The sequence below is a fragment of the Triticum aestivum genome, chromosome 1A, assembly GCF_018294505.1.
Source record: "Triticum aestivum cultivar Chinese Spring chromosome 1A, IWGSC CS RefSeq v2.1, whole genome shotgun sequence".
Taxonomy (NCBI): Eukaryota; Viridiplantae; Streptophyta; class Magnoliopsida; order Poales; family Poaceae; genus Triticum; species Triticum aestivum.
In genome coordinates this window covers 32,313,303-32,331,338 of record NC_057794.1, presented here as the reverse complement: position 1 = coordinate 32,331,338, position 18,036 = coordinate 32,313,303, and the positions used below count along the sequence as shown (strand labels likewise).

At 42.3% G+C, this 18,036-nt stretch overlaps 1 protein-coding gene and 1 pseudogene across 1 annotated transcript; one reads left to right on the top strand and one right to left on the bottom strand.

Moving 5' to 3' along the window:
* Positions 1–729: 729 nt before the first annotated feature.
* LOC123081691 (non-specific lipid transfer protein GPI-anchored 5) lies at positions 730–1,830 on the top strand. Its single transcript, XM_044504269.1, has 2 exons — positions 730–1,357; positions 1,468–1,830. Exons 1-2 carry the CDS (start codon positions 961–963, stop codon positions 1,581–1,583), a joined length of 513 nt encoding a protein of 170 aa, XP_044360204.1. The 5' UTR covers positions 730–960; the 3' UTR covers positions 1,584–1,830.
* Positions 1,831–4,369: 2,539 nt separating this feature from the next.
* LOC123188044 (protein GLE1-like) lies at positions 4,370–18,027 on the bottom strand (annotated as a pseudogene).
* Between the last annotated feature and the right edge of the window lie 9 nt (positions 18,028–18,036).

The following is an 18,036-nucleotide window of genomic DNA, read 5'->3' as shown; positions in this document are numbered from 1 at the left end:
ATTGCCACACTTTGCCACACCTCACCTTAGACAAATTTGACCAAGTTAGGTGGGTCTTTGGTTCTAGCCACACTTAAGGCAAGAATTTTTTATTTATGAGAAATGAACCCCGCATGTCGTAGACACAAAAAGTGTGGCAAAATTCCCTTAGGCAAGCCAAAGTGTGGCTAACAATTTGAGCAACTCAAGTTAGGCAAGTGTAGCAAAAAGCAATGTGACAACATAAGGCAAACATAGTCACAATCCAAACGACCCCTAAGTAACGGAGGGCATGAAAATAAAAAATGACTTGAAAAAAGTTTGAATCCCAACATACACAGAAAAAAAAAAGCAGCGTGGGAAATTATCTACTCCCTCCGATCCAAACTGAAACCACGACCCTTATTTTGGATCCGAGGGTAACCGAAAGTAAGAGCACGCGTCATTTTATTTTCCTTGTTCTTCTTCCTTCCCGTGTCACAGACCACAAGTAAAAAAGAACAGGTCATGTCATTTTTCCTTGGATGGTCCAAGAACCGAAGCGCTTGCTCGATCTTCACGGAGGGCAGGTTTCTGGAAGCCACACGAAAAACATGGCGCGGTCACACGGCGGCCGGCGTACCGTTGCTAATTTCTTCAAACACGCCAAACACCAAAGCCGAGCCACCTGGCGCCAAAAGCTGAAAGATTCTACGTACCACCCAACAAGGCCGCGTCAAAAGCTGAACATAGTTGTTGATAGCCCGCGTTTTCTTTTCAAGGGTAGGAAAATTCAGCTCACCAACGCTAACTAAACCACTACCCCCGACCGATCGTGTCTTCTTCCTGCTCGCCGCCACCTTCTCCATCAATCAACTCCAAACCACTCCACCTATAAATCAATCAGGGATCGATCACGAGAACAACAGGCACAAACCCAAGGCAACCACCACCTACAGAGAGCAGCTATCCTCCTGTTCAAGGAAGAAAGAGGAGCGAGAAATGGCGGCGAGGGCGGTGACCATGCTGGCGCTCGTCGTCGCGGCGGCGGTCCTGGCCGGCGGCGCGTCGGCGCAGTCGCCCACGAGCGGGTGCACGCAGACGCTCATCGGCATGTCGCCGTGCCTCAACTACATCACGGGCAACGAGACGGCGCCGTCCAAGTCGTGCTGCTCGCAGCTCGCCTCCGTGGTGAGCTCCAAGCCGGAGTGCCTCTGCGTCGCGCTCAACGCCGACCCCGCCGCGCTCGGGCTCGGCACCGTCAACAAGACCCGCGCCCTCGGCCTCCCCGACCAGTGCGGCGTCAAGACGCCCCCGCTCAGCAACTGCGCCACTGCCCCCACCACGTCGCCGTCGTCCGTCGCGCCGGCGGGACAGACGCCAACATCCTCCGGAGCAGGTACGTAATAATTAATTCGATAAATAAATAAATAATCCATGCTGCTTGGTGAAAGTTCATGATGCGTCTGAATTGCGGCACTGACCGACGAATTTTGGATACACTCGCAGGGTCCAAGTCGACGCCGACGGCGGACGTGGGGAGCGGCGGCGCGTCGCTCCAGAGCTCGGCCGGCATCGTCGCCGGCTTCATCGTGGCCGCGGTCTACGCCGTGTCCACCATGTGATCTGATCCGATTGGCGGATCGACGCGGTCTCTTCTTCTTCTTGTCAGTCAGTCAGTAGCGATTCCATTTGAGATTATATATCCTGGGGTTCTGGGGTCGAATTGGCGCGCATACGATACATGTGATGTGTGAATGTGATCCATGGCCGATTCCATTTGTTGTACTTGTACCGTGAGCTTATCTACTTCATTCATTGTTGCCTTCGGAATAAACATTGCTACATCTCTGATATCATCCATTTCTAGAATCGGGCTTTGGAATTTTTCGATCATGTGGTTATTGCTCGCTTCAACTTCTTCCCTTCATGCAAGGAACGTGCCGCTTAAGCTTAAGTACTAGAGTAGAAAAAAATTTAAATTGCAGGGCCTCATTTGAACATGTGTATTTCGAGTAAAATCGTTTGATAACTCTGTTGAAAATTGTGACATTCTTTTCCAATCACCCATGTAGTAATAAAACTGGTCAGAAGAATAAAATAAATACTCCCTCCGTCTCATAATATAAAAGCATTTTTGACACTAATGTAATGTCAAAATCGTTCTTATATTATGGGAGTAGATGTTTGGAATGTCTAACCAAAGTAAACACTGAAACAAATTAAAATCAAAGAAAACTAAGAAGAAGGAAAAAAAGAACCAGAAAGAAAGTAAAAAAACAAAAAACAAAAAGGAAACCAAAAACACAAGAAAAACAACCGAAACCAATGTAAAACTGTTAAAAGTAGTCAAAACAATTTCGCGGAACTGAGCCGGCCAAAAATGCCGCCCTGTAGGCGAGACGTAATATGTCTTGGTACAGGCGACATGAGACCTCCTCCCCAGCACCCAACACGCAAGGGAGGTTAACATACGCTCACGCAACCCCCCCCCCCCCCCCCCCCCGCCCCGAGTGGTCGGCCCACAGAAGGAGGCGAATGCTTGATCGAGACACTGATTTTCCCGGTTTGCTGCTCGCGGTTCACCTGTCCTTGTTGACTGGTCAGCCGTTGACCGGTTGACCATCGACCTTTCAAGAAAAAAATATTTTCCAAATAAATCAGGAAATAAAAAACACGAATTCAAAAAAAATCATGGTTCAAAAAAAGTTCATGAGTTCAAATAAGTCCGTGGATTAGAAACAAGTCCACGGGCCCAAAAAAAGTTCACGGATTCAAAGAAATTTCTCGAATTTGAAAAAAGTTCACGGCCTCGAAAAGGTTCACGAGTTCAACAGAAGTTCATGGAATTAGAAATACGTCGACGGGTCCAAAAAATTTCGCGGCATTCAAAAAGAGTTCACGGATTTAAAAAAATTTATGTATTTTTTTACAAATTTCAAAAGACGTTCATGCATTTGAAAAAAGGTGAAAAAGATTCACGTGTTCTGCAGACATGAAAAAAGATTCATGATTTTGAGGGGAAAAAGTTCACAAATTTTGAAAACAAACGTTCTTGGATTACCAAAAAGTTCACATATTTTATGAATTATTTTGAAAATTTTACGGTTTTAAGGAAAAAGACATTCACAAAAAATACGAATTTGAGAAAAGGTACATGAATTTTAAAAAAAATCAGATTTCAAAAATGTTTACACATTAAAAAAGAACAAAATTAAAAATAATAGAATATAAAAAAGAAAAAAGAAAAGAAAAAATGATTAAAACCCATCCAGAAAGCCAAAAAAGAAAACCAGTCAGAACCTTCTAGAAGCTTCAAACTAGTTTCGGGAAGCTTCTAGAAGGTTCTTATGGGTTTCTAGAAGCTTCACAAAACCGGTTGGGTCTCTTCCTAAAAAAAGGTCATTGCCCCATTTTCAGGTACGAAGTGTGTCCGGTCGAGAAAGAAAAAAAAAGGAAATGGATCGAGCCCAGGTGGGTTTGCTTTATGTGGTGGCACAGATTTGTTCGCGGTGTGCTTCTTCGAAATGAAGAAAAATCATGATATTTTTGCCCTTTTTTTCTTCCATAGAAGCACAAATTTCTTCTCATTGAGGCACATATTTGATTTCTTGAGAAACATACTTATGCGTCTCGGAAAAGAAAAAAACATGTTTTTTGTGCTTCTCGGAAAGGAAAAAATGTTTGTTTTTTCTTGCTTCCATGAGAAGCACATATTTGCTTCTTGTGGAGACACTGATTTGCTTCTGCAAGAAGCACAGTTGTGTTCTCGAAAAGAGAAAAAAAATGCATTTTTTTCTTCTGTGAGAAGCATGGATTTGCTTCGTATGGAAGCACAGATTTGCTTCCGCGACAGCTGTTCTTCTCGGAATGGAAAAAAAGTGAAAAAAAATACTGTACATCAGGCTTTAGGTTTTTCTCTACAGTTTTTCCTGGGTTTTTTGTGAAAGAAAGTTTGTCAAAATATATTAATATAAGATCTAGTTTTAAAGATCTCTACGTGAGAACTACAATGATGAAAACGTTTTAGGATTTAGACGCATGGCTTAAGAGATAAAACGTTTTGAATAAACGAATCTAAGAAAAAATAAAAAATCTGAAGTTGTGACAAATGGCGCACATGCAATGCGCCACTTGTCAGCACCTGGGAATGTGAGAGTGATTTTTGCAAGGGGTACCTCTTAACTAATGATTTTTTCCGGACATATAGCACCTAGCTCGTGCCCAAACAAAGCCACATGGGCCAAGCTACCCCGACTATAAAAGGGTTCGGCCACGGGGATCGGCCCGGCATGCCGGTTATAAAGGTCGGCCCGACACCATTCCAAGCCCATGTTGCTTTTCGGCCTGGCCGTTTCGGTCTAACAAATTAAGGGGAAAATGCATTAAAAACTGGAAAATCAAGAAAAAATACAGAAAAACGTGCCACTTAAGTACTAGAGTTTTCTATTTAATTTTTGCAAAAATCTTAAGTACTAGTATAATGGTGCACGGTCTTGTTGAGTTGATGACTACTTACATTCAGAAGAATGTTGACATGAATCTGATATAGACAAGATATACCTGTGCCTCGCAGTACGTGCAGGCGTAAATTACAGCGAATCGGGTGACCTCTACCAAGTGGCACTTCTACTACATCCGAGTTTACCATCTAAGATGATATTCAGCCGATTTGGGGGCTTCTCCACACGTCAGCTTACTCCCTCGACGAAACCGGAGCACTGGTAGCCATCCGGTGTTGATCTTCACACATGAACACTTTCGACAGCAGGTGCTGGGCAAGGTACCGCCCTTCCGGCTCCTCCAGATAAACCTTGTCGTTCAGATAATTCTGTAGATTGCTGATAGCCTCTGCCTGAACCTTCACGCCTTGTTCTTTCAAAGCCGGTATGAAGCGCCGGGATATTACATCTAGGATCTTCATGAACTGCGAACCATACTTCTTGTGAAGCGCGAAACCGGCCATCTAGAAAGAGCACAGTCCTGGTTAGCTACACAGATGGTCAGACACAAAGCACAAAGGCTCCTGATGATGATGCAGGTTTCTACCTTGAGGAAAGCATGAAGGGCGAAAGCTGTGGCTGTGATGGCTGGGAGCGTATTGAGGAACATCGCGAGCCATTTCCATCCCTCGGCTAAGCCATGTGGATGCCGCACGCCCTTGATTTCTGTCTGTAGACAAAGTTAAGAGGTCATATTTCTCTTCTGTTGCAGAAGTAACAGTTTGGTTGAAACAGAAGTCTAATAATGTGATGGCGTAACATGGTACGCAATAATTTGTCAAGGTTCATCTTATGTTGTCACTGAACAAACCATGGCAAAACGTAACTTGGGTTTTACCAAACTGGTTATATCTAGACAAGGACTGAACACACCTGAATCATGGCAGCATACAGTTTGACGTATGCAACAACATTTACCAAATACGACTCAGTGCTCTGAGATTTTTCAACTTCTTCCTGGTAGCCAATAAGCCTGTAGTAATCCGAGTTTCGTGCTTGTGCCTAAACAATTGCAGAATCATGAGATAATCCAAATACATGGGCCAAAATAATACAGAATAGTACAGATTTTCGAACCATAAAATCAGGTGCATCTATACCAATATAAAAAGACCCAAAGAGGCAGATCCAATTAATCTCGGCCATCAAATCATGTCAATCCAACGACCTAGACTGCTTCAATGTCGAGCGCTCAACACGTTTAGAGTGCAGTTAATTCCATGCCAAATAGTGCTAATCACATAATAACACGCAAATAATATCCTACTTAATATCCGCTTGCACTTAATATACTTCTAAATTAACGTGCATTGCACGTACACATTGACTAGTTCACAGTCAAAAAAACTGTACGTCAAACTGTTTTTGGCCCGTTGCCAGTTGACGTGGCAGAAGGGGAGCCTTGGCGCAGTGGTAAAGCTGCTGCCTTGTGACCATGAGGTCATGGGTTCAAGTCCTGGAAACAGCCTCTTACAGAAATGTAGGGAAAGGCTGCGTACTATAGACCCAAAGTGGTCGGACCCTTCCCTGGACCCTGCGCAAGCGGGAGCTACATGCACCAGGTTGCCCTTTTTTTTGCCAGTTGACGTGGCAGTGTCCACCGTTCGCCTCTGCGCTGGCTCTGGTTCAGCCGCACGGACAACACCAGAGCATGGGCAGGCCTAGACTTGCAGTTCACCGCCGAGGAGCGCGCATTATTTTTCGCCTCGACCACCATGTAGGTTGGGAATGCCATGCAGGTCCTCTTCTGGGAAGATCGGTGGATTGGTGGGCGCTCCATCCACGAGATCACACCACTCCTGTACGCATGAATCCCCGAGCGCCGCCGCAAGTTCAGGACCGTTGCCGAAGGGCTCCAGGCCAACCAATAGGCGCAGGACATCCATGGCACGGTTGGCATCCATGAAATCGGGCAATACCAGCAGCTTTGGCACATGATCGACTGCGCGACTCTCTCTTCCGAGCCAGACTGCCTCACCTGGAAATGGAGCGCGAGCGGCACCTACTCTGCCAAATCAGCGTGCATCGCCACATTCAATGGCTCCATCACTTGCGACACATGGAAGCTCACCTGGAAGAACTGGCGCAGCCGCGCATCCGATTCTTTCACTGGCTCGCCCACCTGGACCGATGCTGGACTGCGGACCCCCTTGCCCACCACGGCCTGCAGCACCCCGCGCGATGCCCCCTCTGTGACCAGGCACCTGAGACCGTGCACCACCTTCTCCTAGCCTGCCCCTTCGCCTGGCTGATCTGGCACGAAGCACTGCGCTGGCTCAGGATCCCCTGCACCCCACACGACAATGAGACTTTGCTCAACGACTGGTGGCAATCGGCGCGGCAGCTCGCCCCAAAGCCCATGCGCAAGGGCCTCGCCTCCATGACCCTCCTCATCTCCTGGATGATCTGGAAACACCGTAACGACTGCGTCTTCAACCAAGGACGCCCATCGGTGAACGACCTGCTCACGAAGATCAAGGATGACACTGCCTGTGGGCTGGCGCTGGTGCATTAGGGCTTAGATCCATCACCCCCCAAGCGTGGGATGTCCACTGATTCGCTCACGCGCATTGTAACTGACTCCTAGGAGGATTGTAACCCAAACTCTCTTTTCAATGAAATGAAACGCAAGCTCTCTTGCGTTTTCTTGAGAAAAAAACTGAGTATTGAAATGGTGTATCTTTTGGCCACATACTCTAAACACCTAAACATACCGATTTCTTATTATTATTTGCAGCACCTCAAATGTAAGCAAGAAGATAAGAAAACACAACAATGCTGATAAGTTCAGTAATACGCAGACTTACATTTAAAGCATGCAGGTGCTTTGGAACTGTGTACATGCAAACTTTGTGGAACTCGGCTAGGAGATAATCCATCGCATCTGGTACCTGAGCATACACATGTGCCACATGACAAAAAAAATTGTCTGATTTTTCTTGTAGTTCTTACAAAAATGTGTTAAAATATGAGTTAAGCATGGAATATGGAACTGATTGATTATCATCATACTAGCGCTGCAGCAAAGATTGCACGCGTCTGAACCCATAGAAATAGGAAACGCCACATCTTCATGGCAATACGAGGATGCAAAACTGCATTTCAAACAGACAGAGTGACAGCATATGTTTATGTCAGGACATCTACAGTGGCCCTGTGTTTATCAGCACGAGGTGGCACTTCTATATCTGAGCTACTCACGGAGACCATTTAAATTTAGCATAAATTAAACAAAAATATGTTTTTGTCAGACATCAGTTCCCCGGAATTCAAGCTGATATGTCATGTAAGCAAACTATATTTTCACTGCGACTAATTTAAGTAATCACAATTTCACAGTAAGTCCTGGTAAACAAGACTGCAGGATGTGCACTTGTGTGTTCCAGGATGTCAAAGATATGTTATGTGTACCAGAGAAAGTTAACAGAATTCTCAACTTTATTAACTACTCCCTGGTCTCAAAATAAGTGTCTCAACTTTAGTATAACTTGACACTTATTTTGGGACGGAGGGAGTATATAGTAATTTTAGCTGTTACATATTGAATTAACACCAACAAATTACAAACTGTAGGGATCAATTTACTCAGTAGTACCTAATGCGTAATAACACTATAAAAAACATAAAAACATACCTGATTAGTGACTAGTAGCATTACATAGCCACAAGCAAAGCTAACGGTCCAAAGGTTTTGTCCTTTGTATTTCGACTCTTGACTATTGAAATCATCTGCAAAGCAATATCACATAAATTTTGAAGTGTACAATATTAAGTAGAAGTTCAATATGTATGAAAATGTATCAAATAAAGTTTTTTCCTTTTGAGGGAATGTATTAAGTAGAAGTTCAATATGTGAGAAAATGAATAACAGTGCATAGGTATCTAAAATCTAGTAGAAGGCCAGAAAAAATCTTAATCAGGAATGCCAGAGCACCCTTAAGATCATATTAGCAATTAGATAGCAAGCATTCTTGGTAGTAAAAATATCTTTTAAATTTAAACTAAATGAATGTCATTAACTCATTATCCTCACTTGCTCTGTTACTCGTATAAATATGTAGGCCTATACTATTCAAAATGCTCTTTATTTCTCACGTGTGTCATAAGCGATACCACAGAGCATGTAATAATACTAGAAGATACATTGTTGAGTTAACGGAATTCATCCCCGTTCATAACTCCATGTTTCCTACACAAAATTTGCACGATTGTGGTCTGCCTTTTTTGCGAATAATTCACGATTGTGGTTTCAAATACACAATTTTGTAAAGTAGAAAAATGCATACAATTTCATCAGTAGTTAAGGCACCATCATTACAGCATAAGTAGGGTAGCAGGGGAGGGGGGAGAGAAATTAGGTAAACACAAGTTTACTAATTGATTGCTTGATCATAGATGTATACGCATCCCTGACTATATAGGGAAGCTTGCTTAGTTGTCAAGGAACCTAATTCAAAGGATACTAATCTGTAACCCTAACCTTGCCAATATATTTTTTCTATTAAAATAATCTGGCCATGCACATAACATATGCAGTTAACTGCATGATTCAAAGAAGAAGAAGAAAGCGCCATTTCAGGCTAGAAAATTTGAGAATTTATCCATGAGATATTGAAAAGTTAATTATGTGAAAATAGAAGAGCATAGTTGTCACAAATAAAGCAGGTGGTTTCTGAAATGAGACTGTTTGGTTTTTTTATTTTGTGCAATTTTTCTTGAGATTTTCATATTCAAATGATTGAAGCATAGGTACTAATATGCAATTAAGGGGCTGAAGCAGATAATAAGCCTAGAAAACATGTACTGATACGTTCAGGATTACCAGCCAGCAACCCACTATTTTCCAAACCCTGCACAGCATGGTAGCATTCTGGGATGGGGGTGATCTGAAATATAACAGATGAAGTACCGCTATATCTTTCCTAAGATTCTTTTTTATCTATAGTGTGCACATCAGCTAATGTTCCACCTGGGAGGAATAGCTACATAGTTTAAGGACTAAAACGGATGTCAGTATGCTTTGTCTTTACATAAAAAGGGGGCAGATTTCCACAATTACTAGTTCCGATCATACATGGGTGCTTAACTCTGTTCAGAACAAAAAATAGCAGCCACGAGAAAACACACCATGTCACCATCTAGACCCTTGATCTAGACTGTAAATACAACAAATCAAGTAGTAATACCATGTTTCTCCCCAAAATAAAAGGCACCACCACCATCGCACCAGCTAAAGTACATCCGAGAAAAACAGGAGTTGCTAATGATCGTGTTTAATAAAGAAGGTGTAAAAGATTCGATTTACGTTTGTAACTCTCTATACTTGTTAACTTATATAGAACTAATCCTGTCAATAGTCATGCAATGCATGATCATGCTATAGGCCCCTGGATTTGTTTGATATGCCAGACATATATCATGATGTTCTTCTAAAAAGAAAATGGAGCAGATAAAAGTAACTACCTTGTCTGCAAATAAACGACAAGCAATTGGATGAGGACAATCTTGTCCATCTAAAGCTTCAATAAGCTCACTAGCCCTGGCTCTGCAAGGAACAATTGAGTAAGGATTCAAGGTAAATAAGAGCTCAGATGAAATATTGACCTAAACAACTGGTATGGACAAAAAGGTAACTAACTAGTATTTGTGTTTATCGTGCATAACCAATTGAGAAAAAGAAGATACGTGAACAATAAATCAGTACTAACAAGCTTGTAGGCGTGCTCCAAAAATTGACGGCAACAGATGCTTAGAAGCATGCATCCACAACTTGAGTAATTGGTGCAAACAAATGGACCATGCAGGATAAACATGAACTTAAATTACTACTAGAGCAATGCTATTCTTACATAATACTTCTACAAAAATCTTACGCACTAGAACAATCCGATGGCTGTTATTCTCAAATTCAGCTCCAGGTTGTTATTACCTCCTCACAGTACATAATTTGTAAAAGTACTACTTAAGAATAGGATTTATTTGATTACTAGGTCAGTCTGGTGGCATGTCGATTGCATCATGGTTCCTTATGTAGTCATACAAAACAGCTTCTGCTGGTTGAATCAAATGTATTTGTTCAGCTTATAGTACACCTTCCTTCTTTACTGAACCTACGGATGTGTAACCTGCTTTCTATTTCCCAAACCATATGGAATCACTACAATAGAGATAATCTTTCAAATGAAGAGAACAAGATTCAGTCACTCAATTTTCTATAGATAGCAATCCTCTCACTTTTGGCGAGAGCACTGAATCACTTCTGTTGTGGCATTTATTTAACAATTGTGATGATTTTATACAGGAGGGAGTTCCAAGGTTTTTGAGTCGCCGACTAATCGCCAAGTCGTTGGAGCGAGGTTGGCTTGCGCAGGCGACTTGGCTAGAGGAGCGGGTCGCGCGGCTGGTAGGCTAGTCGATGATTAGTCGGGCGACTAGGACCTCAAAGCAGGGCGGCTTGCTTCAGCAAGGCCAAGGGAGGGAAGACTGGGAAGGTGAGGAGGCCAGAGTCTGAGGCGGGGGAGGAGGAGACGAAGCTGGAGAGTGCGCCACCTGTAGGAGGAGAAGCACGGAAGAGACAAAGGAGAAAAGCACATGGGAGAGCAGATGCACGGTCCAGATTAGAGCATAGGGACGGTTTGGATTTTATTTGGAAGCTAGGGTTACATAATGGGCCTATTGGGCCAGCTCTCTAGCACGAAACAGAGGAGGAGCAAGATGCGTGCTCCCATCCCACATCAGAATCGCCGCCTCCATTGCTCCTACGAGCTGCTGCTGCCTTCTCCGAGCTGAAGTATCCTCCAAGCAGCTGCCTTCCCCCTCCTCCGCCTGCAACAGCACCTCTTCCCCCCCCCCCCCCCCTCCTCCTCCTCCTCCTCTTCCCCCTCCTCCTCTTAACACCTGGGGCGATTAATCACGACGAGTCGCAGACTAATCACAGCGAGCCACTAGTCGGAGGCATGGCGACTCGACTTGGCTAGGCGACTCAAAAACCTTGGGGAGTTCTACCACTTGATTTAACTAAAGTATATGAAATAACTAATTATCTGCTGCATTTGATATTTTCTGTCACCCAACAACAGAAATGAGTGTTTTTCTTGAAGAAACAAGTTCTTGCTAGTAGCCATTACTGAGCTAGAATGTAGCCAAAATAGCATTATGGCTTGCGTATTAGTCTGAGACAGCTCTTCCCACTATTTCAATCCAAAGTGATACGAAAATATTTGTGAAAGACTACACCTACTTCATTAGCTATAATGGCAAAAGGGTGCACGTAACACAAGATTATGAATCCACAATCTCTCCAGATTTATCTTAACACTTAGCAGCCTATGCACAATGATTAGGATGAGGGAACTATATGCAACAACAGCAGAGCGCTGGAAATAACTTTAACCTTGATGCCTTATGGCATATATTATGGTTGTCATTTCTTAAGAAAGATACGGCATCGATGTGGATGGTTCTTCAACTTTGCAATGGCCCTTACCAAATTAGCTCGAAGTTACCACAATAGTAGCTTTCTTGTATTTTACAGGAACTTATCTGAACTGAGCTCTAGGATTTACAAAGTATTATAACGTTAGTTGTATACTCACTTGACACTGTCAGTAGTTGGCGTAAGTTTACCAATAGACTTTCCAATTTGTCGGCCATATTGGCTATACTCCTGCACAATATAACATGGTATCGGTCAAATACAGCCATACAGTTAAACAGCATGCTACATACAAATCAGGGGCTAACATTTGGCGGTAGAATCGAAATTGGGAAAGAGTTAACAGATATGAATTATCATATCAACGATTTGCAGCAAGTTGTTCAAAAATGCAATTGAAGACAGAGATCTTTCAAAGAAAAGTAAGACCTTGCTTAGGTAAATATTTGAAGACACTTGGTCATGTAATGCGCGCCTCCGCAATTCCGCTTCTAATGCGATACTATCAGCAAAAACTTTGATTCCTGGTATTAATAAGACAATTAATTAATTTACCGCCACCCCTATAAATCAAGCTACAACAGATAAAATGTTAGTTTTTTTTTCTTGAACAAGCGAGGACACCTCAGCCCAAGTTTATATTAAAAACAGGAGCGGTAACAATTTAGTACCTCCGTCTCAAAATATAAGATGTTTTTTAAGGCTAGTTTAGCCTACAAGAACGTCTTATATTTCAAGACGGAGGTAGTAGTTGGGAACCAACGACTCGTATAGATAGGAATAGCAATTCTTGATACAAAAATGAAATTGTTGATGAACAATGAAGGTGAAATAATGTGTGCTTAAAGTGCACAGTATGTGTTTCATGCAAGCACTGCACAATCCTTGCCATGGTTCCTAGAATCCAATGCACAGAATTTAAAGAGTAAATAATGCCTGCAGTACAACAATTTGGCTTGCGGGAGCACTTTAGACTCCAACATCTCACAAAATGCTCATCTGGCAGCCTGGACTTGGCTTGAGGGAGCGCACACGACACGCCGTATCACTATCACTTCCTTCCTTGAATATGTTAATCAATTGGATACAGGGAAGCGATTATGAGGTTTCCAAAGTCCCAGGGGGGCTGCAAAACATATGAAGGCCAGGAGCCGCGTGGGCTCATCACGCCCACCACACGTGAGACTATGCCCGCGCACTTTCCACGTGGGAAGGCCACGTCGGTAGTAATACAGCGTCATGGCATCGTTTGGACCGTAAGTGCCCCCACAAGCCAAGTCTAGGGTACTGAACGAGCATTTTGCAAGCTATTGTACTGCTCCCGTCACTTCCTCGAAATTTAACAATACAAGCTGGCCCATTGGCAATTTCTGAAGAATATAAGAAATAGCTTCTGCAAAAATGTATATCTCCACCCAGGTTGCAAAATAATTTTAAAAACGCATGGATGTTATTGAACATGGTAGTATATGTATACTTGCAAAATTTGGTGAAAATACGACTCCATCCACAAAACACACAATAAACAAAATTTGCATCTTCGGAAAGCATACTAACTACTCAGCCTTGTACTAGTTTGTTAATTTTGTATCAGATTGCAAGTGTACATGTATGTCCGGATTAACATTCATGAAAAAAATCAACTTATTTTGCAACTTTTTGAAATGGACGAACGAGAGAGACATTGGGTGCGATTTGATCCGGTTTGAGAAAATCTGCTTTAATAACTTGTGCCAGCACTCTTTAAGTACAGAAAACGACATAAAATTGTCGAGTTTAGAGAATGTGCAAACAAGCATTTGCACAGCTTTTCATTAAGAGGATGAAAAACATAGGTACAGGAGTTTAGAGGTAGCTTTAAAGTATCGCAAGTCAGTTCTATAGAAGTCAAACACACCTGGTAATTCTGATTTGACTCCAATGTTGTTCACCATTGTTGCATGAGAAACACTGTTCTGAGAAATTTGGCTAGATGTAGAAACTGTCTCTACCCTCAATATAGCAGCTCCCTCGTATGCTGCTTTCTGTGCTTCAGCTGCTAATTTTCCAGCTGCCTTCTGCCGGGCCTGCATTTATTGTTCATGAACTTCCAGGTTAAGTGCACAAGCATTTAACTGACTAGCAGTGAAATGAACAAAAAATGTTTCCTGAAATAACAATTGCTAGTACAAAAAATCTGAGAAAAAAATAGAATAAGAAATGGGAAGGAAGTAACAACCAACAAAATATTAGATGCAACAAAACCTGATGAAACTCAACAGTCTACTTTGATCGATACAAAACAACACACCAAATGTTACAGAAATGGATTAAGGCCCCAAATACCACAAATTGTATAGAAACAGATTAAGTGAACAACAAATTCGAGCAAACAAACCTCTGCTTCTTTTCTAGTCCTTTCCTGATTTACTTTTTCTTCCTTCATAGATTGCTCCCTTTTAGCTTCTTCAACAGCTGCATCATCTCTTATTCTACGTTCCACAATCTGGGATTTCTGTCCATGATCCCTTTGTACCATAGACAAGTGTTTATCGAGTACTTCTGCACTACAAGAAGCAATAAGGTAACATGATACTGAGTATAACAAAATAGTATTATAGGCTCAAAGTTTTATGAAATTGTGCAACATATATCATGTGAATCAGAAGATAATCTACCCACAAACTCTACCAAACAACATTTCTGAAAAAAATGGAACTCTGAAGAATGAATTGGATGTTGGGCTTTAAATGGTACAGTTGTCAGATATTGTAATGACAATGCTTAGAACTACAAAATTAATAAGCAATTAATCATATAACAGATATAACAGAATGTACTCTTAAAACAAGCAGGCAAATGGAATTTTGAAGGAGACACTTGTTACAAAAAAGATATTATCATTATCAAAGCCCCAATAGAAGATCCCTTAGGATGCTAAGATGGATATATGGTACCAAAGCGGACAGATCACACAACCAAATATATTTTTTCAACATTTAACCAAACTCCGCACTTACAAGCATACTAGCATAGAGTATATTGATAAAGTATATGCATGCCACAGCTAAACCAGTAAGCAAGAAAAGACAAACTCATTACAAATTAGTGCAGTTCGCATTTGAATGCTGAAACCTAAAACTTCAATTATTATTTTACTCATAAGTAGTAAACTTCAACAAATTATGATCAGGGATGTTGTATATGGTGGAAGAATCACTAAACATAGTACTCCCTCCGTCCCGAATTACTTGTCGCAGAAATGGATAAAAATGGATGTATCTGGAACTAAAATATGTCTAGATATATCCATTTCTGCGACAAGTAATTCCGGATGGAGGGAGTATTAGACTAATAGAGTAGCAGCAGACTGGCATTAGCCATCAGTCATCCGATCAATCTAACAGAGATGTGTCTAGTGGTTGTGCATAAGAGGTTGCCAGTGTCTGAGAGGCAGTGCAACACAACCATTCACCCCAGCCGCCATACCCATCAAGAGAGCCACGGGTATGTCTCTCCAGCGACACAACAGTTATTATGAATTAATGTTGGACTAGTATGAGAACTCTCTTTGTATCCTTAAGTGATCCAGTGAAATATAAATTTCTCTGAAATTTCTAAAAGTATCGCAGTATAGTTTTAGAAGCATTACAAATAAATAAGTGAGTACATACATTTTTCTCTGGAACTGGACATCCAGCCTTCTATCTATCTCTTTTCGTGATTCTGCATATTTCTGAAGTCGGGCAAATGCAGAAATTGTTCTCTGGATTTCATTTTGATGGCATAGCTCCAATGAAGATAGCTTACTTCTTACTTCCTCCTGAAGATCAAACATCATGAGTGAAGAAAACAAACAACTAACAGTACTCCGTATCAATTAAGGCTGTATACATTGTGGCCAAAGCAAGCCAATGACACCATTAAATAATTAAATTCAATAAATTGCATGATGAATATTGTTTGATCCACAAAGGAAATTGTCATCGCAGATATACATGTCTAGTACAATGATTTTTTGTACTTTCTGTCCTATTATCACATTAAACATGTTGTAGCTTAAGAAACGGCAGTATTGTTAGAATCCTGGAGAAATCCATACTCCACAAATCAGCTATAAATCCAAGATGGAAAAAAATTACACAAAAGAAAAGCCGATAAGTGTATGGAGAATAAATGAGTGCCGGGATGCAATAATAAGAAATTTGGTTCTTTGGGGCCCCCATTATTTCGCTTCATGGGTCGTAATATTCACTGTGCAAAAAAAATTGTGTATTTGAAAATTTCAACATCAAGTTGTCAACTAACGAAAGCAACCTTCTTTTCTTTTAGTATCATATATGCAAATTATGTTCAAAATCTCGAGGTGTGTTCTATCAATATCAGTATGGCATGTCCAGTAAGCATAAAATCAACCAGTAAGCTCCATCTAGATATTGAGACTGTAAGCCAGACAAGAAGATGGTGCGCAATATCCACATGCCCGGAGCACTTAAAAGGCCGTTGTAATGCACAATCCTTTACAGGAAAAGACAGTGAGCGTGGTATAACTAATAGTCTAATAGTTACTCTAAATTGCAATGGGTGCAAATGGCAAAAATTAATGGTTTATTACTGATACATCAAAGGAAAATCATTAGACCATCACTAGCATACTGTGCTTATTAAAGAGGAACAGCAAAGTAGTACACACTTCAATTTTCAGATGATGCTCAAGTTCCAGCACAAGCAGAATGCTCTTCTCTAGGCTCCTTTTCTCCATCAGGTGATATGGTGCACTGCTGCAATCTACTTCATCTCCAGAATCTTCAAATCCACTAGGAATAAATAATTGGTATAACTTAGCATCAGTATATAGTTAATGAACTGTGATGTGTCCCCGCAAAAAATAAACGAAATCTGATGTGCTTATTTTTTTAAGCTATTGCAAAAAACAAATCACGAAAAGTTCATTGCTCTTCTTTATACATAAAATTAAATTGTAGATAGATTGGGTTGACTGATGATTATCCTCTCACATTTCATCTTATGTGTTCCGCAACGAAAAGCTATTAACTGATTGAAAGATAAGCGGGTAGCCAAACACTCAATTTCCAAAGGCAGTCAAAGCGGTGAAGGTATCATAATCCAATCCACCTTGATGTCAAACGGAGCCTTAAGAAAATTGACATGCCTAAACTCATAAAGCAGACTTCTACAGTTCTGCAGAGAAACGGGAATGCAATAGGCACAGTTAATGCCTTCATGGTATCATTATCCTTTGCAGATTGTCCCTAGGACCAAAGGCTATCTTTCTTACAAGCATACAGGCTGCCACTCAAAATTCCCAATGTCTTCCTCTCCCGTTGAGGTAACGCTTAAATTGTCAGATGACAGCTGATATTGACAAACTACAACGTGTTAATTTCATATAAGAAAAATGCAACTGGCTGCAGGAACCAAATTGCAGTACCAAACTCTCACCTGCATTCGAGATCATTGCATGGGAACCTCGCCCCGGTGGTCACAAGAGCATGGGCATCCTCATCGGTGTTGTCGTCTTCCTCTTCCGAGCCGTCTTCCTCCTCGACCCGCATCACAAAGGCCTTCTCCCTCATGTCGCCACCGCTAGCCCTAGTAATAAATAAACAAAAACAAAAAACAAGTACAGTCAAATGCATCCGCAAATCAACCAGGCGTAAGTTGCGAGACTGACGCGAGATACCACTCCGGCGGCTGCTTGAGGGGCGTGGGCGGCGCGGAGCGGCGGGTGGCGTCGGTGAGGGCGTCGCCGAGCGTCCAATTCGGGTGGGGGTCGAGCGCCCTGGGGTACCGCAGCTCCAGGCCCGCGAATGCCCTGCAAGGAGGGGCGGCAGGGAGAGGGGTCAGTCCCGAGGAACACCAGACAGATGGACGCAGCGCGGGTGCGGAAAACGGGGATGCAGGGATTACATGGTGGCGGTCGTCGCCGGCGAGACGGGCGCTCCGCCTATAAGGCCGGCGCCGTCTTCCTCGCGTGGGATGGTCAGGCCAGGCCAGGCGGCTGCTCGGCGCCCTTCCTTCCTCGGCGGCGCCCCGCTCAACCCCTTGCCCCCGATTTAACAGCCGAATGAAATTCCTCTCTGCAATCGAGCGAGAGGAGGAGTTAGCAGCGTGCCCCTACAATCAACCGCGTCGCCGTCC

Bases quoted from the DNA above. Each gene is read 5' to 3' on its own strand.
- LOC123081691 (XM_044504269.1), top strand. From the start codon at position 961: ATGGCGGCGAGGGCGGTGACCATGCTGGCGCTCGTCGTCGCGGCGGCG. The intron at 1,358-1,467 runs GTACGTAATAAT...ATACACTCGCAG, and splicing joins GCCAACATCCTCCGGAGCAG to GGTCCAAGTCGACGCCGACG.